Source organism: Anastrepha obliqua, chromosome 3 (genome assembly GCF_027943255.1).
Source record: "Anastrepha obliqua isolate idAnaObli1 chromosome 3, idAnaObli1_1.0, whole genome shotgun sequence".
In the NCBI taxonomy this organism is placed as follows: domain Eukaryota; kingdom Metazoa; phylum Arthropoda; class Insecta; order Diptera; family Tephritidae; genus Anastrepha; species Anastrepha obliqua.
Window position 1 is genome coordinate 130,664,442 of NC_072894.1, and position 27,627 is coordinate 130,692,068.

A 27,627-nucleotide genomic window follows, 5' to 3' on the forward strand; every position below is an offset into this window, starting at 1 on the left:
AGAAAAAAATTGCTTTGGCCAAATTAAATAACAAGAAAAACTGTGTTGAAATTCGTGTTTTACCAATATTTTGTTTTTTAAATTTTAATTTAATATTAATTTGTTTCTCTCTTACTATCAATTAGTTATCATTAATTAATATCACATCGACTTTGTTTGTTTTTGCGTTTTGCATCGCTTATCTTAAAGTTTTAAGAGTTTCTTATTTGCTTACTTGATTTTTTCAAAACTGTTCTCATTTTGTTTTGTTTTGTAGGTTTATGAAAAAATCGGCATTAAATTTCTCATTGCATAGAAAAAGGAAATAAGTTAAAGAGCTTTTCTTGCTTGTTTGCTTGTTTGTATGTTTGTTGGTTTGTTATTTACGTAATACTACCATAAATACAGTGTTGGACGTTAGCGTTGGCGTCCGATTTAATGTTTCTTTGTTTGTTTTTGTTATTAATTTTATAAATTACATATATCTTATCCCTTCTTTTTCTTCTTCTTCTTCTAACGAATGCAGTATTCCCAAAATAGTAGTCACTTATTTTACTGCTTTTGCTTCTTAGTTCTCAACGATCGCGCACCGTTGGTACGCAAAATCGCACTGCTTTGTCGTTACATACAATTTCTCTGCACCTTAATTGCATAACTCTTACCCCTTTGTTAGTTTCATAAGTTTTCGGTCCAAATTATTTAGCCGGTAACTGTTGGTTCATTTGTTGCCGTTGGTATTCCTGTGTTTATCTTTTTTGCCTGCAAATGTTATTGAGTTGTGGTTGCTGCTATTGTAGTTGTAGTTGATACGAATTGAATTGTAATTGTCGCTTTTTTGTTTCATGTATTTATGTATGCGCCATATTCCGAAACTTGCTTTCGACTTCTCTAGAAATTTAGCGAACAGAAAAAGTGTGATCCAAGTTTATTTGCTTTTTTGATTTTTTGGGGGTTGTTGCATTTGTTTAATCCGAAATCTCCAGCGCCTTCCTTAGCGGTTTCAATTATTTCTAACCTCACATCCTTTTCCTACCTTCAACTCGTTATTTTTATTGCCTCTTTCGACTGTTTGTTTCTGGTGTCCAGTAAAAATAATGAAATTCGGAGGGATTGTTGAGAAAGTAAAGTATTCTCGTTATGCGTTGTTCCTGGTTTTGTTGTAGTAATTGTTTGAAGTTTTCTTTTGTAGTTGTAGTTAAAGCCACGCCCATTTGATTAATAAAAAAATTGAATAGCGTATAAGTGGTCTATTCCATACAGCTAATACGCAATTGACCAAATTCTGATGCCCTTCGTTTAAGGTCCTTTCGTTTCGTTCATTACTTTGTATTTGTTATGCTTTGTTTGTGGTTGTGTGAAGGAGAATAAATGAGATCTCTGGGTTGGTATGTATACATATAATAAAAAAAATCTCTCTTCTCGCAACCATTCAGCGGGAATTCGCTTAAGCGCATTAATCGCAGGAGTAAAGCTTGTTTTTGGTCAGCGTGAAATCGGGGCTCACCAAAATGGTGTTGCTGCGTGTAAGATTTCTGCGAAAAGAAATTCAAAAAATTAGTTTGAATATAACTGAGCGATCACATGCGACTAGCTTGCATATTTTCGCTTGCTTGTCGAGTTACATACTTGATAAATTGTGGCAACAAAGAGGTCCAGCCGCTCTTGTCCTGCTTTAGCATGAGATACAACTCGAAGGTGGAGACGGTGGAGTCATCCACTTTGAACGAGGCAATGCGTCTGTAAAATTGGGAAAAGAGAGTAGAGAGTGTGAGTAGTTATCGTGAAAATATATCCAATATCAGTAAAGCCGTCTGGTAAACAGCGCAATGAGTGAGTAATAAAACAAAGCCGATAGTAGCACCAAATACTAGCAGAGTAAAGCTGCGTTTAGCGCTCCATCGGTGGGCAACTTCTATGGCTCATAATTTTGTGTTTGATACCGCGACATAATTTCGCTATTCTTTACCAGTTGCCCACTCTTTCTTGTCACTCACTAACCAATCACCACCAGTCCACCTACCTCACATTGCTCGGCTCACACTCGAAATCGATGTACAGCGAACAGCCACGCACGCCACACGGTTCCCGCTCCGAAGCCTTGATTATTTCGGCCGCAATGCGCGGCATGAGATTAAATGGCAATGAGACTTCAGTGCAGTCCAAATGACGCTTCTTGGCATCCCGCAACTCCGTCTGCACCCGCTGTGCCAGCTCATTGACGGCGGCGATGTCCACATCAGTGGTGGCGCTACCGAAGCAGCTGCCCGATGTTGGTGTGCCCACTGGTGTAATGGCCGCAGTCACTGGTGGCTCATAGTAGAACATGTTGTCGTTGAAGGCGCCTTTGGTGTTCTCTTCTTTTGTTGTTGCGTTGTTGGGTTTTTGCGATTTCTGTTGCTTTGCTTGTTTTTGTTGCCCAGTGGTGTATTGTTGGTGGTTGTAGTATTGTTGCTGTTGTTTTTGGTGTTTCTGATAGTGGTGGTAATTGTTGGTGTGTGGTTGATTATGATGGTGGTAGTTGTTAGTGTGGTGGGTGCCACCGTAGTGGTGATTGTTGTAATAAAAGTGTTGCTGTCGCTGCTCGTGCTGATAATTATGATGATTGTAGTGTTGTTCTGCTTGTTTTAGTGGCGCTGACCAATTTCCGCCGTCAACAACGTCCCCACCCTCTACTGCGTCCTCGGTGTACAGCTCTAGGAGCTGCTCCTCGTCCTGTTTTACTTGGTAGTTGTTAACGTTTCTGTTGTTGTTGCCGTTGCCGTTGCGTTGATTGTGCGCAACGTTGTCACTGGTGATGCTGTGGCTTGTTGATAGCAGTTGTGATGATGATGATGGTGGTGGTGGTGGTGGCGTTAACGGACTCGTCCAGTCTATCGATTAAAGAAGATTAAAATGTTTGGAATTCGTTAGAAATTTTTCACAAACTGACAAGTTGGATTATTTATTCAAATTACAAATTAAAAATGTGAAATAATATAGTAGGCAGCGCGCTTAAATATTGGAGCGGTTATCTGGTTAGCGCGTGCTGTCGCAAGAATTGAGCAGAGCCTAGAGAATAAGGGTGAGCCAAATAAGATCTACCCAAGCTATTTTAGACTTTATTGGTGGCCGATAAATTCAACGCGATCTTATGTACTTCATGTATCCCTTACAATTGTTTAAGGATTTAATTCTAACCTACAAAAGAAAACACGCAATTACATATGTACATACATATGTATTAGGAAATAAGTCGTAGATCTTATTTGGCCCAACCCCAATAAATGTTCTGTATAGAACGCGTTTATTTTTCTTCAACTGCATTTTAAGTTGTGTATCATCTCAAGAACTTCATTCCAAACCTTTACTCCAAATTCACCGAAAAAGAAAGAAATCTGTTTTTTATGCTGGTTCAATCGCTGCAAGAGCAGACTGCACCGGCCGGCTAGATGATAAATACTTTCCTATTAAAACACACATACACACAAGCTGTAAATAAGAAACAGCTGCGTGCCTCCAAAATACTCACTCTCCGATTTTGTGCTACTAACTACAGAGGAGTGTCTAAAGGTCGCATTAACAGAATTTTTATTTACATATGCATGTATGTAAAATGTGCAGAAATGTCCAACCTCAAAACACAATCCCCTAGTTGTGAATAAAAAGCGCCTAACAGCTGTTAAAAATAAAACTAAAACAACAGGTTCAACAGCTGACATTCAGCGAAAGTGAAATGAATACAAATGCACTGGCCAGTAAGAGCTTAACAAAATTCTGTACATCGTTTGTGCATACCTGTTATTAACAGAGAGAGAAGAAATGCGAGCGCGAGAGAGATCGAGAGAAACAAAGTGCAATAAACAGTATTTACCATAAAGCGCAGGCGCTGCAATTACAGTGCGAAGAGCTGCAAGCTGTTACAGTTATAGCAACTAAACAGCTGTTTGCTCCAAACAGCTGAGTTGTTAATTTTATGTATTACAAGTGTAAAACATGTATGTGTTTGTGTGCACTTGCAGGCAACTATAAAGTTAAAGACAAAACGCCGGGTGACATGAGACGCAATCACCTGGCAACTCAGCTGGAAATCAGCCGTTTTTGGGTGCCGTGCCAAGGCATGCCTGCGTGACATTTGCTCGTTTATTCCAACATTTGTACACTCGTTCGTTCGTTAATTCGTTGCTGCAGTCGCCATGTTGTATCCAACAAATAATATTGAAAGTGAAGACGGGCGAAACACACACGTGCATGCATGTAGATATACATATGAGCATGCATACTTACATATATTTATATACAACATATTTGTACATCTTAAACAGAACACGTATGTATGTGACTCATGTTTGAGGCTATGTATAAATTTGTAGGGAAAAATTTACAAAAAACTACTCGTAGTAAATCCAATTGTCTTTGGAATAGCTCATTTCCGAACGAATTAAATTGAATAGAGTAAAAAACTAGTACTGTTCGAAGCTTTAGAGTTTTATTAAAGTTAAAGTCAACTAAAAGTGTACAAAAATGCCCACAGACGCTTCCTTGAAATCGACAATTAAATTCCACCAGTTACTTGCTTAAATAAGAGAAGCAACGCAAATTAGTTATGTATAAAGTCGAATTTTGAATCACGTTCAGTTAGTGCTGAAAGAAGCGCAGCAAACTTTTACATGTTGACGCCTTTGGCTGTAATCACCGCTCATTGGTTTTTTTTTAATTATTTACCTAACTAGTTCGAGCTTAATATTTTTAGAAAAACCGAAATTAAGTCAATAACAGTCCTATTTGTACCAGTTTCATGACACTCATAGAGTGGTTGGCCAGCTCCAATTTTTGCTGAAATCGTAAATGGTATTGGATTGGTGAGGGCGATGTGCACGGCTTTGACGTTTCCCTAATGACCAATGGCAGTAAAACGGTTGATAAAACACACAGAATAGAGCAATTATTGTGCTGATGACTAATAGGAAAATTTATACTTTTGTCATATAGGTATGTGCATAAGTATGTATGCATGGATTAGTGTGTAAAGTCTTCTTTATCAAGTAAAATTTGATTGCAAATCTATTATTTTATTAAGTAAGTTAACACTTTATTCGTAGACCGATATATGTAAGTATGTGTGTATGTATGTACGTATTAAGGGTTCGAATTTTTTCAAATGTGGCATACCGCGTGTATGTAGAGATTGAAGATATTAAATCGCAACGAAGTGCAAAAACTGCATGGAAAAGTCGAGAATATATTTTAATTTATTAACAAAAAATTTTTATTCAACAACTTTTTTTTTAGCTTTATTACTAAATGAAAATACAAAAATTGTTTTGAGAGAGGAAAATCTTTATTTCGACTTTTGCGCACTTTATTGCTTGCCTGCTTGTATACTGTAGTTGTCTATTTAACTATCTATTAACTTCTAATCTTCCGAATGAATGAGTAATTTGCGCCTGGTATTTAAAATCTAATAAAGTTATATTCTTATATTTCTTTTATCCAACGCTCACTGTTAGCCAATGGTTGTTGTGTTGCTGGCTTCAAACGTGGTCGTAGAGACACCGATGATGCAAAACTCAGTGCACGCCCAAATGAGGCGGTAACGCCAGAAATCATCAAACGAATCCGCAAAATCGTTGAAATGATTGCGTTGTTCGTGATGGAAGTTACGTTTATAAATTCAATTAAATTTTCTTGGTTTTCTAACCTTTTTAAATCAGACTTTCTGAAACAGAATCGATTGTGGAACGGGGGGTAAAATGGTTTTGCCAAACTAAGGGGTAAAAAATTTGTGTCAATGAAAGAGCCAAAAGCTGCACTATTTTTAATCGGCTTAATTTTTTTTTGTATTTGTCAACAAAGAAAAAGACACTTATTTGCAATATTCAGTCGAATATTTAATCAAAATTTAGAAATTAAAAAAAGTAGAAATCTCAAAAAAGCACAAGCATTCATTGTTTTCAAGTATGCAATAGCGATACGCTTGTTGTTGTTGTATTAGAATAGAAAGTTCCTCATACCTTTCTTGGAAATGCTAATAAACCGGCAGTTGTTGGCCATGTATACATATATATACATATATAATTGGCGCGTACACCCTTTTTGTGTGTTTGGCCGATATCCTCCTCCTATTTGTGGTGTGCGGCTTGATGTTATTCCACAAATGGAGGGACCTAATATGCCTGCTAATAGTAGACTACCAGTAACGGCTTATTTTACCACATTTGATGCCAGTGCCCTATGGATATTTTTTGTTATTTTTATTGCTCACTATTGTTTTGATAATTCAATTATCAAAATAAAATTCGAACGTATCTTCCAGAATTGACTACTCCAATTTGCTTCTATATTTTGTAAACGGGTGATTCTAAGTGGAAATGTAATTTTTTGTTAGAGAAAAAAGTCTATCGGAACCATATCAGGCGATGAAAAACCGCATAAGGCCAATAAAATATTCTTTAGTTTCACCACCTGATTTTTGTTTTGCAATAATTTTACAATCCATTTAAATGAGCATTTTAAATGATATATTCCAAGTGCTCTTCACAATAGGCAGATTGTTCTCAACAACAAGAAAATTGTGTGTAATATTTCCTTAAAAACTCGGCAGCGCTCTCTGAAGCAAGTTGCTTACCAGCTTAGTAGTAATGAAGAAACTTGCGTAAGTAACTTCGCCCGTATAATTTATTGTTGTCTGCTCATACAATTGCCTACTTAAAACTTGCTTCTCTTCTACCGCTTTACCCGAAAGTGAGCATTTATGTAGGTGCGTACATGTGTACGTATGCATGTATTTAGGTATTTCTCTTGCTCTTCGCTCTCATGAGCATAGCTGCAGTTCAGTTGATTGCAGTTCGTTCACTGTATTGGCAATAAGCCTAAGTAAGCAACAATTACTACGTCTACTACAACTACTACAAAAACAACAATAGCAGTGAATAACAACAAAAGCTATCAATTAACCAACCCCAAACCAATGACGCCTTCGTTAGCAACAGTCGTTCAGAAATCACACAAATGCTAAAAAGCAGAAGACGAACAAGCAGAAGTAACAACAACAGCGAGAGTGACAAAAGTGTGCCGTGTTAGGAACTGTTTGTTGCTGGGCGGTAGTGAGGTTTTATGGGGTTTCATCACATTCATAGCAGTAATAGCAACAAATATGCATACAAATACAATAGGCAACATGGGAGGGAGGCAGAGCATTTCATTTGGCGACATTTCATTCTCTGCGCCTCGACAAGGCGAAGGTGAAATTTCATCAGACAAAGCGGCATTTCATGTTGTATTGTGATGTTTTTGTTGTTGCTGTTGCTAGCCCCATTAATGTTCTTGCAATATTTCTTTGTTTGCAATATTTTGTTATTTTTTCCTGTTTTAATTGCCAACACACGTTCAGCGCAAAAGGATTAAATAATAAATGAAATAAGTAAGCCGTTCAAGCAGCAAAAGCCAACACAGTGGGGAATTGCTTGAGACATGTAAATGCCAGCGGGGGCTGGCGCACAAGAGTTGGTAGGAGCCAGACTAGCCACAGCTGTGCGCTAACAGTGACATAAGCGAGCATTGTTTGTTGAAAGAAGAAAAATTTGCACAAGAAAGCCACATTTGTATGCACGTACATTTACATATATATCTATTTACACACATACATACGAGTGTATGCAAATGTAAGCATGTCTAAATACATTCATATGTACACATTATTTATTGTCAGCAGGCAGAAAAATGAGGATGTGCCAGAAATAATAAGCACAACAACAGTGCACAATAAAGAAAGAAATAAAGCACATAAAATTTGAATTGAGTAGAACGAAATTTAGAGCAAACTGTAATAAAAAGAAGACAGATTATTGCATCACGTCACAACGCACAGAATTGCGTTTCTGGATATTTACTGAACAAATTTCGATTAATTGAAAACATTAGCAAAGCGAGAGAGATGAAAATTATTAAAATACAAACATTTAATATGAAATAATATTTGTGACGTGCGTCTTATTATTGTTTCACAAATGAAGGGACCCACAGTTTTAAGCCGACTCCTAGTGGCAAATGGTTTTTTATGTGGAACTTTTCTATGGGGCCACCGCTATTGGAAAAAACTTTTTCTATCATTTTGTCAAGTAATTTTCCACGGTTCAAATAACTGAGTGCGATCATCAAACATTTTTATTACACATAATTAAAAAAGGGGAACTACAAAAGGGTGATGCGTCATTACTTTATTTTACCTCTGTTTTTCTGTTTCATTTTACTTTTCTCTTTTGCTCTTGTGCTGAACCGAACGTAATAATAGCCATTATCATACATATCAATTATGCATTTTTAAATTTTAATTTTGAAATAAGTATTTGGGTTTGGTTTTATGGATTTATGAATTTCTCGCAATTAGTTGTTGTACCACAAAATAATAAGCCCTTCGGTTCCACCACATTTATCAAAAAAAAATTTAAAAAACTGCCTCGTGAACATGACCTGGAACTATTAGCAAACAACGAAACTATAGTCAAGGTAAAATCTGAGAATATAAGATGGCTCGGATACGTGTTTACAATGCCCAAAGAGATAATAACTGGAAAGTCAATTGAATTACGCGCTGTTGGAGGCCGAAAAAGAGGAGGCTCCTTAAAGGCATGGTTCGAAGACGTACAAGTTGACATTGAAGAGCTAGACGTGTGGTGGTGGAAGGCGATAGCCTTAGATAGAGACAGATGGCACAAGGTTGTGAATGAAGCAATGGTTCACCAAGGACTGTAATGCTAAGAAAAAGATGAATAAACTGCCTCGAGGAGCGAGAAGTTGCGTCTTATTGAGATTGGAGGACATGCGTCGCTTTGGAAAGTACTTCGCCATTTTTAAAAATCAGGTAGATTTATTAGGCTCGAATACGATTGCCGGCTCGCTCAATTGCCGATATAAAAATGTGCTCGTATTTGTTATAAGAGATATAACTATACGAACTATGTGTAAAATTTAGTTATAATTTTCTACTTCTCATTTATGTGGATATTTATTTTCTATTAAATTTTTATAAAAATCAAAATAAAAAAGCAATAACAAAATTAATTTGTGGGGTTTTGGAATTTTAAGCCAAATAAGTCTGTAAAATTTTGGCTTTTTTGTTTACTACATCAATTTTTTAACCCACCGTGGAGTACCTCTTTTAAAATCTTCGATTGACCACCCGGGTCTGGTCTTCTTTCTTCCTGTTGGAGGAACCTTTTTAAAAGCTTTAATCCCTAAATCGAGAGAAAATTAAATTTTAGGACGCTACCTGGAAGCTCAAGTTGTTAGCTATTATAGCAAGATCTTAAATTTACGCCCAAAGTCGAAAAAGTCTGCCCAACGGAGGGTTAACTTCTTAACCACCTTTTTTTTGTTGATTTTTAATAGGCCTTAATAAAAATGACTACTTCAAGTTTTCTGAGTTAACCTGGCACAACTTTTAAACACTGTGGCTTGTGTCTCGCACATCCCACTAAACACTTCAAACAACAAACGAGTGAGGCACGCGAGCACTCAAACACAAAAAAACAAACAAAAACACTGAAGTCGAATGCATACTTATGTATGTGTGTATGTATATGTGGGTGTGCTTGTTGATATAACCATAAATAAACGTACATACAAACACACATACAGACATATATGTGGACTGCCAAGTATATGAATGAGCTGTGTGTGCATTTTCGCATTTTTTGGCACAGAATTCACTCGACTTGGCCATGACTGGGCGGCGGTGGGTGGCTTTCAAAGCACACACTTGCGAGCTTCATTACAAAATTTCCAAAGCTAATTCAACAACGCGAAAAACTACCACACAAAAAAAGAGAAGAAAAACAAGACAACAAAAAAAGTATAAAGACGCAAGCAAACCAAAAAAAAGCATATGCAATTTTAAATGCGCGTGAATGTGCGTTGAACGAGCAAAGTTTTACAAAAACTCAATAATTGAGCTGCCGGGTGTGCTGAGTTGGCTGTAGAGTGGGCTGGTGTGACGCGGGACCGGGTTATTCGGCTGCATTTTGCAGCTTGCCGCTCGCGCAGAAGCTTAGCGAATTCAAAGGACAACGACAGCGACAACGACAAGAGAAATGACGCAAAACTCTGCCGAGTAGCGGTGAGGCTGCAAAGAAGAGGGGTAAGTGGAAGGGGTGTGTGTGTGCCTGTTCGCAAGAACGTTTCTATGCAAATGTCCTTCAGACGACACATCCTTTTGGTGAATGCGTACACTCGGCAATAAAGTGTGTAATTTATGCGGGTAACAGCATGCACACACACACACATACACACGAGTACAGGCGCTTGTAAGCGAATATGCAAATAAGAATTACAACAAAATTGAAAAAAATAGTAGCCATTTGAAAGAGTGTGAAAGCAAAGGTGGAGCGAGGAAAGCCAGTTGGCGTGGACACAGTCAGACATGAAATTAAATTGACTGCAATTTTCAAAACCACAAAAACTGGACAAGAGGATGAACAATGTGAGAGGGGCCATGAGATGTGGCAAAGGGACTGATGTTTGTATGATTTGTGCTGAAAACGTGTGACGGGGCCAACAGTCAGCTGATAGCTAAGCTAAAGTGCATACATTCATACACACATACATACATAAATGCATACATACTTACATATCAACGAAGCGGCCAACTTGGCAACAAATCACACAAGCGTATAATGAATGGTTGCGCGGCCGTCGCACTTTCCGTGTATGTATGTATGTACATCTATATATGTATGTATGTATGTGTAAAATATATGCTCATGTATGCTGCTTTCTGAGAGAGCGATCAGTTGAAGCCAGCGCAACCCGGCAATTGTGATGATGAACCGTAATTGTTGGCAGGCCGGCGGACGGTCGCATACAAGCGACAGTTAGGCGCGTCGCTTGCCGCCGAACGGGCCGAAGTGTCACAAATGAAACAGCTGCGCGTCCAACCAACCAACTGCTGGCTTAGCCTAGCCAGCTAACAGCCTGAGCTGACGGACTCAATTGCCGCCGACAGTATCGCAAGAATGCTTGGCAAAATGTTTGAATGCGCCTTTGCACAATCGCACAGCTTCCTCACTCTACCCATACGCCCCTCTATCTCTTTCCACCCACTTAACGCCGCCTTTCGGTGCAAGGTTTCAGTCAGCTTTTCCCTTCGGTATGGATTTCAATTGCCAACCGCTTTTTATACACCTTCCACGCGGCTGTGTTGGCACTCAACTGAATTTCTCAGCTCGGCCTTTTGGCGCTTCTATTTTGTCCTTCTACTTTTGCCATTTCAATTTACTTATTTTTTCTTTGCCGCTCGCTTTTATAAAAGTTGCCTTTTGTGTGCGCTCTCGACTCGAGCATTTAGATGTATAGAAACTATGCAAACACCCTCGTTCGCGTGTGTGCGAATCTGTCTCGAGCTCGCCCAAGTGACAGGATTAACAGGAAGTTGCATAATCCCTGGAGCGTCATGTCATACTTGTTTGGCCACCGACTTTATAATACCAACTCTGGCGCATACGATTGCGGTGCAAAAGCTACACAGGGCAACACACAACGCAGACACACAACTTACTGCCGGTGCCGGAGTGTATTTCGGATACTACACACACACACACATGCATAGGTGTACATGTATACTAAGTGGCACAAAAGGCCGCAGCAGTAGTTGGCTGTATAATCTAATGCAGTGTCATACCCACACACACACGCACACACTCAACTTGCAGCTTAGCAATTCTGCATTTTTGATTTAGTTTTTTGGAGATTTTTTTGCTTGTTTTTGGAGGTGTGGTTGATTAAATTTTAAAATTCATTCAGTTTGGCAGTGTGGCGTGTGCTGGGTATTTGCGGGAATTAATACAATAACTTCTAGCGCATACACTCGTTTATGCATATGTGTGTGTGCACACATACACCCAAAAGTGTATTTGCAATAAAGTTTGAAAGCCGCAAATTTAGATTTTTATGTCTTCCACTTTTATGGGGATCACCAGAGACGAATTTGGTGCATTTTTAACCCTGCAGCAGTCGCGCGGTCTACATATGTAATCCACCATTGTTAAATTTTAAATTTCTTGAAAATCGTGCATCGATTTCATCGGAGATTTTTGCTACTTGTAACTAACAAATTGAGAGTCACTCTCAGTTTTCCGCTGTTAATTGTCGCATGCAGTTGTGTCGCTAGAGGTTCGTGAAATTCATGGTCTACGTATGTATGCCGCGCGACCGATTACGTAAGTATTTTAAATTAGGTTTTATGCTAATAGCTAGTTATACTTTGTAAATAAAAGTGGACTTTTGGCATAATTTTTCATTTTACAATTTTGTGGAACTTTTCTTATAATATTTACATATGTAAATTTCAGCTACTCTGCTGAAATGACTTTGGACGAACAACTCTTGTCCTTCAGAGGGCGTTGTTCTTTTCGGCAGTATATTCCAAATAAACTTGCTAAGTATGGACTGAAAGTTTTTGCACTTGTAGATGTTCATTACCCATACACCTATAACTTAGAAATTTACGCCGGCCAACAACCCGAAGGTCCATTTCGGTTAAGCGACGAGAGATTTGATATCGTGGTGAGAATGGTGCAACCAATTTTGAATAGACATATCATATTACTATGGACAATTGGTTTTCCTCTCTGAAAATAGCAAAGCAATGATTTGATAATGGAATTACAATGGTTGCTACCGTTCGAAAAGATAAAAGAGAAGTTCCCCGGGAATTTAGAATTGCCTCTAACAATATGCTCCTCAAAATCACTCACTCTCCATATACTCTGGTTTCTTATGTACCAAAAGCCAACAAAGTAGTAATAGCCATGTCTACAATGCACAACGATACAGCGATTGATTCTGACACCGGAGATCAACGAAAGCCGGAAATAATAACATACTATAATCGCACTAAAAATGGCGTTGATCTGGTTGACAAGATGTGTTCTCTTTATGACGTATCTAGGAATTCGACAAGGTGGCCGCTGACTAAGTTCTATAATCTTGTAAACCTCAATGCTCTCAACGCATTATGCATTTACACTGCAAACCGTAACTATGAATCTGTCAAAAGGCGTGATTTTCTCATAGACTTAGCCTTGTCTTGGATGAAACCACTGGCTCACCAAAGATTAACACTTACCACGCTACCTAGAACACTGACATTTAAAATAAAAGACTTCTTGGATCTTCCACAAGTTGTAAGTCATCAAGGTCCAACGCACAATAACTACGTCGGTCGTTGCTACGATTGTGGAAGGGCCCGTAATAAAAGCACCCGTAAAGTGTGTAACGTTTGCAATAAATTCATTTGTCCTGATCATTCCAAGACTGTATGTTCGTCATGTTTCGAAAACAATTAAAACATCTCAATTATCTTCTGGTTATTTTATATATATTTTATACTTTTGTGAAGTATCTTAATTTTTTGTTAAAAAATGAAGTTTTGGTTTTTATTTATTTTATGTAAGAACAGAAAGTTTATTTATGTTATTTTTGATTAATATTAATAAATTAAACAATAACAAGAATACTTAAAACAAAAGCAATGGAAGAGTTAAATATTTATCTTTTGTATTTTTAATTTTAAAATGGATTACATATGTAGACCGCGCGACCAATTACGTCAGTTTCAGGGGCGCGACTACTGTAGGGTTAATAAGTTTCGAGCGGATGGATCGACTCATGAGCGTGCAGATGGACATTTTCATGTGAAGTACATACACACATGCACACTATACATGTATGTGTGAGAAAAATGTTAAAGAGTGCAATTAATACACATCATTTTGCGTGCACAAGTTTGCTGGGCGAAACACAGCCGAATATTGAGTTTTTGGTTTAGCTTGGGTATTAAAATTAAAAAAAATACTAAGGTTATGCCCATGTTATTGCCCCATAGTGGCAATATGGAATTGAATAAAAGAAGAAATAGTTCGCTGTCTCATTATTGTTTTAGTTTTAAGTGACGGCACAAAAATATATACAAAATATCAACCTATCTCACCTAACCTCTCCCTCTGGACGCAACCTGTCAAAAGAGCACGTTTTCTGGGTCTACCGTTGATCACACCGCAGTTATAGCGCTTAGTAAGCTGCCGCAACAACAACCAACATTTCCGAATTTTTAATCACATGAATTAAGTGAATATCCAGCACCGAAACTGAATGGGGTTCACAGTTATATCGACCCCAGCACAGAAAAACGTAGAGCATCGCAGAGATCATAGTAAAGGAAATCCTCTCAAGGAGTATGGAACAGTAGACTGGAGACACCGCAGATTAAATTGAAAACGAAAACGAAAGACAAAGACAACTTTATTCACCTACTTTGCAAGGCTTTTAAGTTTATCAACAAGCATCTTAATACATAGGCCCCCATAGTAAGAATACCTTTTGGATCCGGTCAAACCTGACAGTATGACATGCATAATATGAGGACCAGATGAAGGACGAGCGCTCAGGTCTTGAATGTACTATTGACATACATGTATCGGGTGTTTTTTAGCTGCATGGGAACTATCGCTATTGAGAGCTATTGAACTATCCAAATAGGGGAAATTTAAACAAAAAAAATTAAACTTTTCGCCAATTCCATAGAGCGAAGTATTAAAACAAACGCTGAAATGTCCGTTTCCACGAAAGTCCGCTCTACGTAACCGGAACGATCCGGATTATATCCGGCTAAGGACTTTCACTGCGTATATGTATAGGGAATGTTTATGCTACTGCAGCAAAACCAACAACAACGCTGAAAATCCAATTCGTCATTGTTCTCAACTTTTTGGACTTTTCCCCTATGTGAAAAAATTTTACGTAAGGATCTTGGCTTTCGTACCTGTAAAATATAGCTCGCGCAAGAATTGTAGGCAAATTGCTATCATTTGCGCTGCATTTTTGCTGATTGGGCTAATTTAGATTTATTCTTCAGATTTATTGGAAGAAGTAGTCAAAAATTAGACTGATCGAATGGACCACGTAACCCGTAGCAGCGACGGACGTATGCCGGCTGTCATACTTAAAATATTATTGCCATGAATTTATCCACCAGATTATAATAAAAAAAATTTATTCCAAAAATTTTCTGTTTTGTATTATCATTTTAAGTTCTTTGGCTCTAAAAAAACACCCGATTTAACAATTTCAGTGTAAACGGAGCAGTGAACTCCAAACTGTGCCGTCTTACAAAAGCTAGCATAGCATACGATTTTGTAATAATGAAATAAAAATGATTAGCGAATGTAAACTTTGAGTCAAAAATTATTTCCAAGTCTTTCATTTCTTTCAGGCTGACGCAACTGATATTCGGGAAATCCTATACAAATGAATGCAATTTCTATTATTTGCCTTCATTAAAATTTCCGGGAAGACCCGTTACATATGATAAGCGTACACATTGCTGCCAAGGTAGCTATTTTAATGAGCTCGCGATTGCTGCTTTTACGATTCCCCCTTTGAGTTTGGTAATTTTGGTAAATATCTTAACGAAAAATGAGGCAGGCATTCATGTTTACAGAACTACTATGAAATGTGAAAATTTAGTGGAAGCTACTAAATATAGCGGGAGTGCGCGTCGGCACTTACTAGTAGTACTAATCACGCAACCAGCTAGAAGAGCATTTGCTACTCAGAGGCTTTCTAAAGATATGAAAAAAACAAATTTTTTCTTTTAAATGCTCAAGATCGCAGCAATCTTTTACGATATTTGGTGCTGATATGGGAAGAAGAGCTTTTTCGAACAATAAGTGAAATTTGTGCGCTACTTAAGAGAATTATTTATTTTCAAATAAATTTTACAGGATGTTTATGAATATAATTGAAATGTGGTTAACAAATTTATTATAATATTTTTTAAGTAGACTGAAAATATTCAAAAAGAGAAATAATCTGAATTAAATTGTAATTTTGAAAATAAAATTTAATCTAATTGATTTGTATAAACTTTGTTTTTTCAACTAAACTCTAACATTATATACCTGTATATATATAATTGGCGCGTACACCCTTTTTGGGTGTTTGGCCGCGCTCCTTTTCCTATTTGTGGTGTGCGTCTTGATGTTGTTCCACAAATGGAACATTACAGCTCACTTTATCTTGTCGATAAACGTATTTTCGTTCTCTCAGAAGTTTCTTAAACTCCTGTGTGAGCGGTTTTGCTGGCCGACAAATAGTTGGAAAAATTAGTGCATTTTTACCTTAGCTTTAGCTTAGTCAGGCACTTGTGAAAATGAAAGCAGTTAAAGGCCACTTTATAGTTATGAATAGTTTATTGGCTCATCTCTATATGGGTTAGATGAAGGTTCATTGTGGTACCACTGTGTAATACGCAACCCTCAGTATTTATTCATCATGGAACCATTTAGACGCTCTTGTGGAACGTAGGATAGAGTTTAACCGAATATCGGATAATTCCGTAAGAGAGTCAAAAGAATGTTTCCATAACAACCCTGCTTTGCTCCTAGTTAAGTACGCCTCTAGATACAGAGATTAATTAATAAAAGAGTTTAACTGGTTTTAAAAACCGTAAACCGAATAATTGTTTTGTACAAAAAAAAATCGACAGACGGCTCATGCAATTGTCGTTAAATTATTGTAAATATTTATTTTTTTCTTAATATTGCAATAAGTAAATTTAAAATTTTGTATATTATAATTTTCTTTTATTTGCAATAAATACTACTACTACTCCTAGTAAGGGCTGGACAATTACAGAGGAAGTGTTTTTTCCTCTTTCTCGTCTCTTCAACTTCCGCAGTAAATGAGAAAATGCTCCTTGAGAAAATACTCCTATGCACTCTTCTGCCAACCTAACAGCCAATGATCGATGACACAAGCCACAATCTTCGAGTGGTTCGCTCGTGAGCTTGTTCGTTGAGCTTTTCTTATATATTTGCGGCCAAATTAGCCTGGTTGTAACGCAAGCATTTACTGCTCTCCATGACTTATAGGCCTCTTAGATAATATTATTTTTTATCCTTAATTTGCAAGGAACTCCAATATTGCATCTGTTTTCAAGCAATGGAAGATTAGTAGCCTTTCTGGCTAGCTAATCGGCCTTGCAATTTCCTTCAATATCTCTATCCCGGAACCCGTATAAGACTGACCTTGAAGGCGGTGCTAATATCATTTAAAGCTGCCAGACATTCCTGAACAACCTTTGATCGTAGTATAACTGCCTCCATTGATTTGTTGGCACCTGGTTATTCGAAAAAATGTAAAACTGCCAAGTTTTTCCAATAAGTCCTAAATTAATTCAAATAAATTGAATATGCAGCTTGAGAATTATTGGCGAGACGCGTTTGATATCAACTGAAGAAATCGAATTTTCTCACGCTGCTGAAACTGTGTTTGCTGGCATGCAATTGGCGCCGTGTTTTTTTTTTTTTTTTTTTTTCGGGATGACGCCCATGAAGAGGAAACTCTCATGAGTACTGCTATACCGGCATAGCAGTATGCACGACTTGTAGCCTCACAGCTACACCTACGTACTAAACACCTCTCCACTCTACCACTCTCCCCGCGGAACTGACCAGGAAGGAATTACCTCACGGGGCTGGTTAGCTCATAGGCTGCTAGTTACTTCGTCTACGAACCTCCGCGCGTCTTAGATCATTGTGGATATATTTTGCATGCGCGCAGATTCGCTTCCAGTTATCGCTCGATTTTAGCATAAAATTTATAATATTTTCTCCGTTTAAAATACCACAAGTTTCGGGAGCATAGCGTGGGCATTGGAACAAGACGTGATCAGCGTCTTCTTCCCTATCCGTGCAGATTGGGCAGTTTGGGGAACTGTCATGGCCGAATCTATGGAGGTATTTTCGAAATACTCCGTGCCCTGAAAGAAATTGGGTTAGGTGGAAGTTTGTTTCCCCATGCTTCCTTTCTAACCACGTCGTAAGGATGGGTATTAGCCCATGCGTCCATCTACCTTTCGGTGATCTGTTCCACCGGTCTTGCCAGTGGGCGATCGAACGACGTCTTTCTTCCTCTGCAATAGTTTTACGACTTGCTCTACTGTCGTGTTCAGATAGCTTTATGTACACTCTCTGCATTTCTTTCGCCAAGATGTCCACGGGGACTAGCCCTGCTATAACGAAGGAAGCATCATCCGAAATTGTACGGAAGCCGCAGATAGTTCGCAAAGCGCTTAGCCGATAGACGGCTGTCAGTTTTTTTGTGAAGCTATTTAAGTTCAGTGCATCAGCCCAGATCGGTGCGGCATACAAAAGAACCGAGCTGACTACCCTGCTATATAGCATTCTTTTGCTGTGGCTAGGTCCGCCATAGTTTGGCATGATTCGCGACAGGCAGGCCTGCACACTCGATGCCTTCTTTACAGCGTACTCCAGGTGTGTTTTGAAGTTTAAACGGCTGTCAACCATCACTCCTAGGTATTTTATACCGTGTGTGTTTATATCTTTGTGTTTATACGTTTGCCTCTGTTTGCCTATAAAGATTTATGCGATGAGAAGTTGTTTTCCAAAAAATCATTAAGCACTGAAGGCATTACTTGCGCCCCCCTCTTGCCCTCCACAACTCTTTCTAGCAATCTATTTCCTCGTTGATAATCAGATTTATAATTATGACTAGCTTTTCGCACGTATCACAGCGCCAGCGAACAGAGTTAAGTGATTGGCAATTTTGTAAACAAAATTTATTGAGCTGTCAGCTATCTGGCTGTGTGCTGTTTTTCGTTGCTTTGACGTACTCCAGGAATTCCCCAAGCCCGGCCAATTTAATAGTCTAAAGAATTAGTAAACATTTTTGCATTCATTTTAAGAATTTGCTGCTAGCAAAGCACAAAAGCTGCGCTGGCACAGCGATGTTTCAAATGTATGAAAAATTAGTTTTCTAACTTTTGTTATTCTTTTATTGATTCATAAATATCATATGTTTGTGTGTGTGTGTGCATTTTGCTCATTATTTTTTCATGCTTTTGTTATTAGTGGTGCTCAAATTTCACCAAGAGTTACACAAGAAAGAAGCTAACCAATTTTGTAAGCTGGTGACAAAAAATGGAAAAATACAAAATGAAAAAAATGGAACCAAATCGCAGTTTTGCATGAAACAATGAAGTGGAATACGAGTATTATTAAAAAAAAGGTTCTTCCACATGTGTTTGTATGTATGTGTGTAGTACGCGCGCAGCACAGCAGCTGTAGTGCGGCATGCGGAGAGGGTCATGTGTGAAGTGGTGGTCATATATCATTTTCATTTAATGGGCGCTTCGCAGCTGAAGCCGTTTTGACCCTGAAATTTGAAGTCTCTATTGTGCACGAACACACACATACGCATGTAGAATAGTCATATAAAACACACACACACGCGCACACTTGTAGTAATAATATGAGTTTGAGATAATTTGAATAAACTGAAAAGCGAAAACAAGTAAGCCGCAGGCAAGACGAGCGAAGGGGTGTGCCTGCAAAGCAGGCTAAATTGTTGGTAGAGGCAACTAACAAACTTATTTAGTCCACTTCAGGGGGTAGAGCGGCGATTATACACACACACACACACATACGTGCACATGTAGAATGGGAAATGGTATGAAAATACTGGCTTCAAATACATACAAACACACACATTCGTATGCGTGTGTGCGTGCATATGTAACATATGCTCGTTTGAATGATGTGCCTATGCTGCTTGTGTATTTCGATATGGTGCCGTTGTTAATCAACCGAAAAATAATATTAATGGAAACAGCTTGCAGCTTGAAAATTGACTACAATTCAGTTCATAAAAAAATTATTACAAAATCCTAGCATATAATTAATAATAAACGTTTGAGTGGATTAAACACGAGTTAATCATTTTAGGTTAAAGATTTTTCATTATGTCAGTGATGGAAACGAGGCAACGAGTGATTTAGAAAATGTTACAATTTTTATGCACTGCAAATGGGTAACTGTAATATTTTATTTATGAATAATAAATAAGTATTTTTTTTAATAATGTTAACTTAAATTCTAGAAAAAAGAATGATATTGGAAAAATTGGTGCCTGAAGTCATTTTCAAAGTAATTTTTGCGAAGCTACGAAATTCGCAACGCAAAAAATTTTACTTTTATTTATTTACACCGTTTCAAATATTATTTTAGCAAACCATGTACGTATGTATGCATATAAAAGCTCTCATATTTCCGTTAGTTAAAGCGAAAATATACTTTTTTTAATTTGCTGAAAATTAATTTTAAAATGGTAATTTTGTTTTAAATTTATTATTATTTCCATCAATTCTATTATATATTAGCGTTAAGGAGCGACCACCTTGGCTCCTTCGCACCATAAGATCTATTCAGATTTCTTCGGAGCTCGGGTAGATTTAAAGAAGATTAAAAGGGGAACCCGGGGGAGTACAATGGACTTAATGTTTTCTGAGTGCTGTACTTGGTAGTTGTCCAGACAAAAAAAATAAAAATTGTTAGCGTTTCTCAATGGTTTAATAATTGCAAAGTGATTTATAAAATCTATTTAACGATTATAAAAAATTTAGTTCTGATTATGAAAAAATATCAATGAAATGCGAAAAAAACAAGCACCTGGTTATATAAACCTCTGATTATATAAAAGAGTAAGCGAAATCTGTGAAGAAAAAATAAAATTCGTGCCTACTTTCAGCTTTAAAAGAAAATAAGAGAGAATATTAACGAAAATTAAAACAAAATAATAAGTTTAACAGAACGAATATATTTTTTTTACATAAAATATATTAAATCAAATATAAAATTTAAGAGACCATATAGACCAACTAGGCGTTAACTAGTTTTAAATTAAAGACTTGGCGTGACCCGAAAACTTGCATATTTACTTATGAATTAATTCAATTAATTTTTAGTTAACTAATTTTTAATTCCAACACTTCAAATTCAATTATAAATCGTATTTATTTAAGCAAATGCTATGCTTCGGAAAAAAATCTATCAGATTTAATTGCTTAAACTTGGTATTTTCCACTTGAAACAGCGACAAATTCTCTATAAAAATCAACCTTTTTCGAGGGATCTTAGCTGCTAACGGAAGTTAATTAAATTAATTTATGGATATGTGAATTATTAAAATAATTCAAAAAAGTTTTGATAAAACCGCAAAAAACAATTAAATTTCAATATAAGCTGGCATTTTTTGTAATAAAGCCTAAAAACTCGAAAGGAGTTATAAATTTAAAGGAACCGTTTAAAACAATAAAAAAAGTATTTGAAAAAAGTCTACATGTTTTAAGAATGACTTGAAATGATTAAAATGTATTATTTGCTAAGCCGAAATTTTTTAAAACAAAATATCAGTTAAAAAATGGCAATAATTTTAAGAAAACCCGCAAATCGTTAAATGTAATACGGTTTTTGCATATTTTTTTATGAAAAGTTTAAGATATGTGCGTAACAAAGCACGAATTCATTAAAAAAATATATTTGTTAAAAAAAAAAAATATTTAAAACGGTTCAGCTCCAAGAAAAATTAAGCAAATTTGTTTTTACAAGTGATGATGAAAGTCTTTAAAACAACTGTGATTTTTTATTTGTTAAGCAAAACTTTAAAATGTCGCTAACAATTATGAATTTCTAACAAAATGCGTTCGATACAAAACACGAATTCTTTGAAAACTATATTAGTTAAAAAAAAGAAATATTTAAAACGGTTGAGTTTTAAGAAAAATTTAAATTTTTAAGTAAACTGCTTTTTGTAAGTGATGCTGAAAGTCTTTACTTTTAAATATTTGTTCAGCAAAACTTTAAAAATCGCTAGAGTATTTATTTATTTATTTTCTGAATTAAATTTATAATAAATTATAAAATTTAATACTTAGGGGACAGCGTTAGCTACCTATAGCCTTGGCTGTATATGAGTTTTTAAACAATTAAATTTAAATATTCTAAATTTTTTACCAGAAATTTCTTTCAAAATTTAAGAGCAAGCGCTTTGAGTTTTGCAATTTTATTTAACACTTCTTATAAAAAAAATTCAAAATTATATTTTAATAATAAATCCCTAAAAAGGATTAATATTAACATTTTATAAAAAAGTTTTGTTTAAAAGCTGCATCAATTCGTTTTTTTCAAAATAATTTAAAATATAATGAAAGTACTTAAGTAAAAAGCAGTCAAAAATTAGCCCTTTACGAGTGAAATAAATAAAATAAAAAATCAAAGATAAAAATTCAGTTTCTCAACACAAGCATAAAATATTACATAATTTCCAATAGGCACAGCAGATGTGTGATGCATTAAACGATAAAATGTAATAAGAAAAAAAAAAAAATGGACTGAATAAGCAAAAATTATCCAAATGTAAATGCAAACAGTTTTTAGCATAAAACTGAAAGTAAATCGAAATAAATTTTATTTCTATTATCAACACAGATAAAAAGAAAATGATGCTCAATTAAGATTCAAGATTTTCAATAAAAATAATACATTCCGGAGCGCAGGAGTAGTTTGGTATGAAATGTTCAATGGCTTGAAACAGTTGAATTTTCAAGGGAAATTAATTAATTCAATAATTAAATAACCCAGTTTGTTAAACGCACTTGAAAACATGAACAAAATAAAAAAACTGGCTTTGTAAATTTATTTTAAAATCGCAATCGTTGGCAAGTTCAGTGAGTTATTGTAGAAGGATAATATATACATTTTTTTTAATTCCGTTTCATCGAACGTTGTGCCAAACAATCGGCTTAAATTCATATTTCGAAAAATTTAACTTGCAAGCAATTTTAGATTTTCTTAAAATATTTAGCATTTTTGCAACACAAATGAGGCCAGTCATACCTTTGCAAAAGAAAATTTCAAGCCAGCCCCGAAGAATACACACAGATCTTTCATAAAAAAGTAGTGAGCCACAGTTAGAGAATTTGCCTTTTATGAAAAAAAGTGTGATTATATTAAAGTGGTGAAGCACAGGCAATAATTCGCACGAAAGCACAAGTTTTTCCGCTTAGTTATCATTTTCGCACCCATAGGAAACCATTTCAATTAATATAAATATTTTTATATTATTTACCATTTATAAGATTTAAACTATGTTTTTGTTTTTTTTTTTTCAAAATCTAAAAACATGTCACAGAAGTATGCACGCAAACTTTACTCTACAAATAAAATAATTCTATGTGTGTATGTATGTATTTCAATATCGTCACTCACCTTTAACTTTGCTTGTACCGATGACACCGAATTGTCCCTGATATTGATTTTGTACTGAGAGCACTTCCATTTTCTGTCGCAACTCCTCGAAGACTTGATCGATGTGGATCAAATCGTTGGCGTGACGGTCCACTTCGGCCTCCAGTTCGAATTGTGCTTCGAAATCGCCGCACACGTCGCTACCCTCACCCCGACCCTCTGCCGCTGCCAGCGTCAGTTCTGCTCCTTCACGTTCGACTTCTTGCTCAACTTCAATATCGATTTCAGTCTCGCTGTCGTCGTCAACGTCACTGTTGGCACCGCCGTATTCTCGACCTCTAAGTCGCCTTTCTGCTTCCACTTTGTTTTCGACTTCACTTTCAGACGCGTCTTTAGCCTGCGGCTGCCGTTTAGTAACTGTTGACCGTTGCCCACTACGCGTATGCGCTGCCGCTGCGAGCGTTCCTGGCTGCTGTGTCGCCGCAACACCTTTAAACCTTTCGCTGTTGCGTTGCTCCTGCTCCTGGTGCTGTTGCTGCTGCTGCTGTTGTGACCGTTTAGCTGCGATGGCTTCGTCCAAATATCGCGGCGTCTGATTGACGGTGGTCGCTTCAACGGCTGCCTCTGTGACCGGACTGGGCGGTATATCGACCGCTGCACTGACGGCGGTAGCGCTACTAACAAACGCAAATATATTCTTAATGGCCGTAGTGGGTGTTGTGGGCGTGTTAGTGCGATGAGCGATATGGCGATTGTTGGTGGTGGCCTCAGCTGCTGCTGCTGCTGCTCCAATTGCTGCGGCGCTTGCACTTGAAGTGGTAGCTGCTGTGGATGAGTTGTGGTTTTTGTTGCGCGTTGTTGTAGTGTTGCCAATTTTAATGATGTTGGCGCTGCAGTTAACTGCAGCGACTGAGCGCGGGTGGAAAACTTCTCTTCAAACGTCTGAACGAAAATGGCAAATTTACGCTGATTTTTCTTTTTTATTTATTTTTATTTTCTGGTCTTTGTGTGTTTGAGTTGGTGAACTTACTATTTTGTGTTGGAGTTTTTTCAGTTTGTATTTGAATGTTTCTTAAAATTTGTTTTAGTTTATGTTATTAAGATTAATTTTTCATTAAATTACGCTTAGAAATGCACTTTAATCACAAAAATTGTTTTGATTTAATTAAAATTAAACACAGAGTTAGAAAAACGTAACACAAAACGACACAAAACTGCTATGCTACTACGCCAGATAAGTCATTCGACCGTCGCGGCTGTGCGATTGCTTTCTGCAAAACTTTCCGCTATTTCAATCGTCGTTTACTTTACGGCACATTTTTGCTCGAGTGCGTTGCTAAAACTGGGTTGCTTTGTAGTCTTATTAAGTTATACTTGGTTTTTTGTTTAAACGTAGTTTTTTGCTTTTTCAACAATTATTAAACAGTAGTTAAATTGTGGTGTCTATTAGTAGTAGTTTTTGTTTTTGCTTTATTATTTTAATTAACAAAAACGAAATTTGAAAATAACAACTAAGTTCAATTTGAAATTGTCTTTGCTTTGTCACCGTCACTGATTCACTTCCAAATTTGTTATTCTAATTAGCTTTTTCGTGTTGTTTTTTATTTTTATATTAAAATTTCTTTGATTAGTATTATTTTATTACTTTGTTATTTGTTGGTTTTTGTATTTTTTAAAAAGGCGTTAAAAAAGGAGTAGTTGTTTATTTGTTCTACGCTGCTTCCTATTTCTTTTTAATTTTATTAATTATTTCCTTATTGCTCGCGCATGGCTACCCAGTTGCTTTGTAAATATTTTCGTTAATAATTTTGAGAATTTCTTGTTGAAAAATTTCTAAACCGTTGCGTTTGGATTTCGCTTCGTTAGATATTAAATTTACATTTTGCTGTGCTCCACATTGATTCTCGCCAACTTTCATAACCAATTTTTCGCCCAACTTTAATTGCTGATTTCGATTATTTTTTCTTTTTAAATTTTAATTGCGCAATTTTTTGTTTAAGAGTTTATTATTTATTTTTGGAGTTATTCATTTGTTATTATTAATTTTTAAAAAATGAAATGATTTATATCCCTGAACTTGTGTATTTTTACGGTTAAGAAAATTTCACTGCACCTCTTTAAGCTGCTGCTTTGCTGTTGCTCGAATCTCCAGCCCTTTTCTGCCTCCAGGTAGAGTTTTCACAGATTCTGAATTGCTACAAAAGCTTAATTCTATTTTACGCCGCCCTCCAACTACTTTGTAGAAATCTGCGTTGGTCTAGTGAATTTTCATTTCACTCCAGCAGCGATTTGCCTTTGCTTGCAGCTTTTGTGGCTTTGCTTGATTTTCTCTGCATATTTTGCGTATTTTCAGCTTTTGTCTCGCTGGCTTCTTGGTCGTGGGAGTTTCCTTCAGCTGCTTTTTACAGATTTTCTTTTTCTGCTTTGTAGGCTTCGTCTTCGTCAACTCCGTTTCGACTCATTCACAGCACTAAAATATCACTTGAATTTTTATTTTGTTAAATTTGTGGTTTTTAGCCTTTTTCACACTTGTTTTTTTTTTTTTTTGTCTGCCTTTAATTTTTTGTTATCTGCTGTTCACTCAGTTGCCGTTTTCTGCATGTAGGCCGGATACTCGCCTGCAGCGCATTCGATTTTTTCTTATTATTGTGAAATATTTTCGCCTTCCGCTTCGCTTTGTCGGCTCGTTTGTGCTTTTTATCTTCGCCTTGATTTTTTCTTAGTTTATGGTTTACGTACTTTTGCGGTTTCTTGGGCACTCTTTAATTGCGGCTTTCTGTTTCTTCACTGCTATTTCACTGCCGTTTCCTTTTCTCACTGCTTTGTGGCTCTGCGAGAATGTTGTATATTTTCTTGTCAGTTTTCTGTGGCGTTCAGTAAAACCTTTGTCTGCATTTTTTCCGGCTTCTGCTGTGTTACTTGACTGCTACCACAAATTTAATGGCAAAAACGGCTGATTCGGCAAATTTTCTTCCTTTTGCTTTTTGCTTTGCTTGCCTCACCCGTTTTTTTGATCTATGAAAATGGAGTTATTTCACAAATGTCACTTCCTTTTCTTTGGGCAGCCCTTCAAGTTCTTATGCGTTTCTTTTTCTTTTCATTTGCTTGCTTACCAATTTGCCGGTTGTTCTACAGTAGCTTTGCCTGCGCGTCGTGGTCACGTCTCGTCTTTGATAATTTCCGTTTACTTTGAGCGAGCTCGTTCCTCTTTTTCGTTGTCGTTTGCCAAATTTACTGACGTTGCTTACTCGACGCTCTCCCAGCTGCTACTGATGTCGGCTGTCGTTTGCACTGAGCTGTTAGGCGCTTTCTTGGCTATATGGCGACTATTTGGCTCAAAAGCCTTCGTTCCGCGGCTACTTCGTGGGGCTGGAGATATCAGTTGTATGTTGGAGCCTCTTTTTCACGGCTTTACCTATTTGCAGCTGATTTGGTTTTCACTCATTTGCTGTGGGTTGGTATATCTTTCCTGAGTGCTCGCTGGTACGTGTTGAAATGGTTTTTTTGCTGTTGTTGTTCGGTAGCTTCCTGTACTGGTTTTCTCCTGATGTCAATGCGGGTACTCTTCACTCGTGCTCTCTGCGTGTAATGCTTTTTGCTGTGGCTATAGAGCAAATTTAAGAACTTTGCTGCTGTAAAAATTTAATTTGAAGTTTTTGCTGAATTTTCAAATATTTTATGGGAAAAAATATTTTTTTTGCAAATTGTCAGAGCTATGTGATGCTCTTGGTTCTTTTTTTGTTTTTGGTATATATATTGTTTTTGTAGCATAATATTACATGTTTCGCCCTTTTTAAAGTTCTGTATATTCATTCAATTGTCAGCGTCTTTGAGCACTTTTCGCTCAACAAAATTTTACACAATTCATTTTTTGCAGTCAATTAACAAAATATTGCATGTGTCAGCTGTTTTGGTGTGTAGTTGTGTGTGTGCTTCGCATATGTGTGGTTACTGAAAAGCTCGAAAATGGATGGTTTTGCTTGAATGTCTGTAGATATTCAGTTTTGGTTTATTTGTCAAGTCTGTTTGTTTTAGTTTTATTGCTGGTTTATTGGCTTTGTGAAAATTAACAAAAGTTTTTATTTGACATACTTCTCGCTTATACTTTTTATTTGCTACTGCAAAATTCTGTTTAAAGTAATAATCTGCGGTCCTTTGTCATTTCTGTTTTAGATTATTTGTGTGTTGGTGGCCTTACTGTCGTCTTCGTCTTCGCAGTCGTGCTGTTGTTACTTTAATTCTTAAATGTTCCTCTTCTTGTTCTTCACAAACCAATTTCCACGTTGCGTTTAACCAGCAGAGTTGTTACGAAGCTACTGGATCCGACCGGCTCAAAGTGCTGCTATTTATAGGGCTACCCAGGCCGTTACAATCAACGATTTTTCCATGCACAGACGGGCCATCAAAGCAAAGCAAGGCAAACCAACCCAACCAGCCAACCAACCAACCAGCCAACCGACCGACCAACCAACAACCAAACTAACTAACAACAACAACCCGGCCAACGATTTGTATCTAATAGATCCCTACTCTCCACTTACATTACAACAGAATGCAACGCACCTACATA

General features: G+C 36.8%; 1 protein-coding gene across 2 annotated transcripts; it reads right to left on the bottom strand.

Moving 5' to 3' along the window:
* Positions 1-51: 51 nt before the first annotated feature.
* Positions 52-27,364, bottom strand: LOC129240286 (TPR-containing protein DDB_G0280363-like). 2 transcript variants are annotated; one of them, XM_054875991.1, is made up of 5 exons: positions 27,256-27,360; positions 23,079-26,689; positions 2,000-2,849; positions 1,606-1,716; positions 52-1,511 (listed from the first exon to the last, which is right to left on the bottom strand). In XM_054875991.1, exons 2-5 carry the CDS (start codon positions 23,146-23,148, stop codon positions 1,433-1,435), a joined length of 1,110 nt encoding a protein of 369 aa, XP_054731966.1. In that variant the 5' UTR covers positions 23,149-26,689; positions 27,256-27,360; the 3' UTR covers positions 52-1,432. The 2 variants fall into 2 exon arrangements, with proteins under 2 accessions (XP_054731966.1, XP_054731965.1); XM_054875990.1 differs by having other exon boundaries at positions 23,079-27,364.
* Positions 27,365-27,627: the final 263 nt, after the last annotated feature.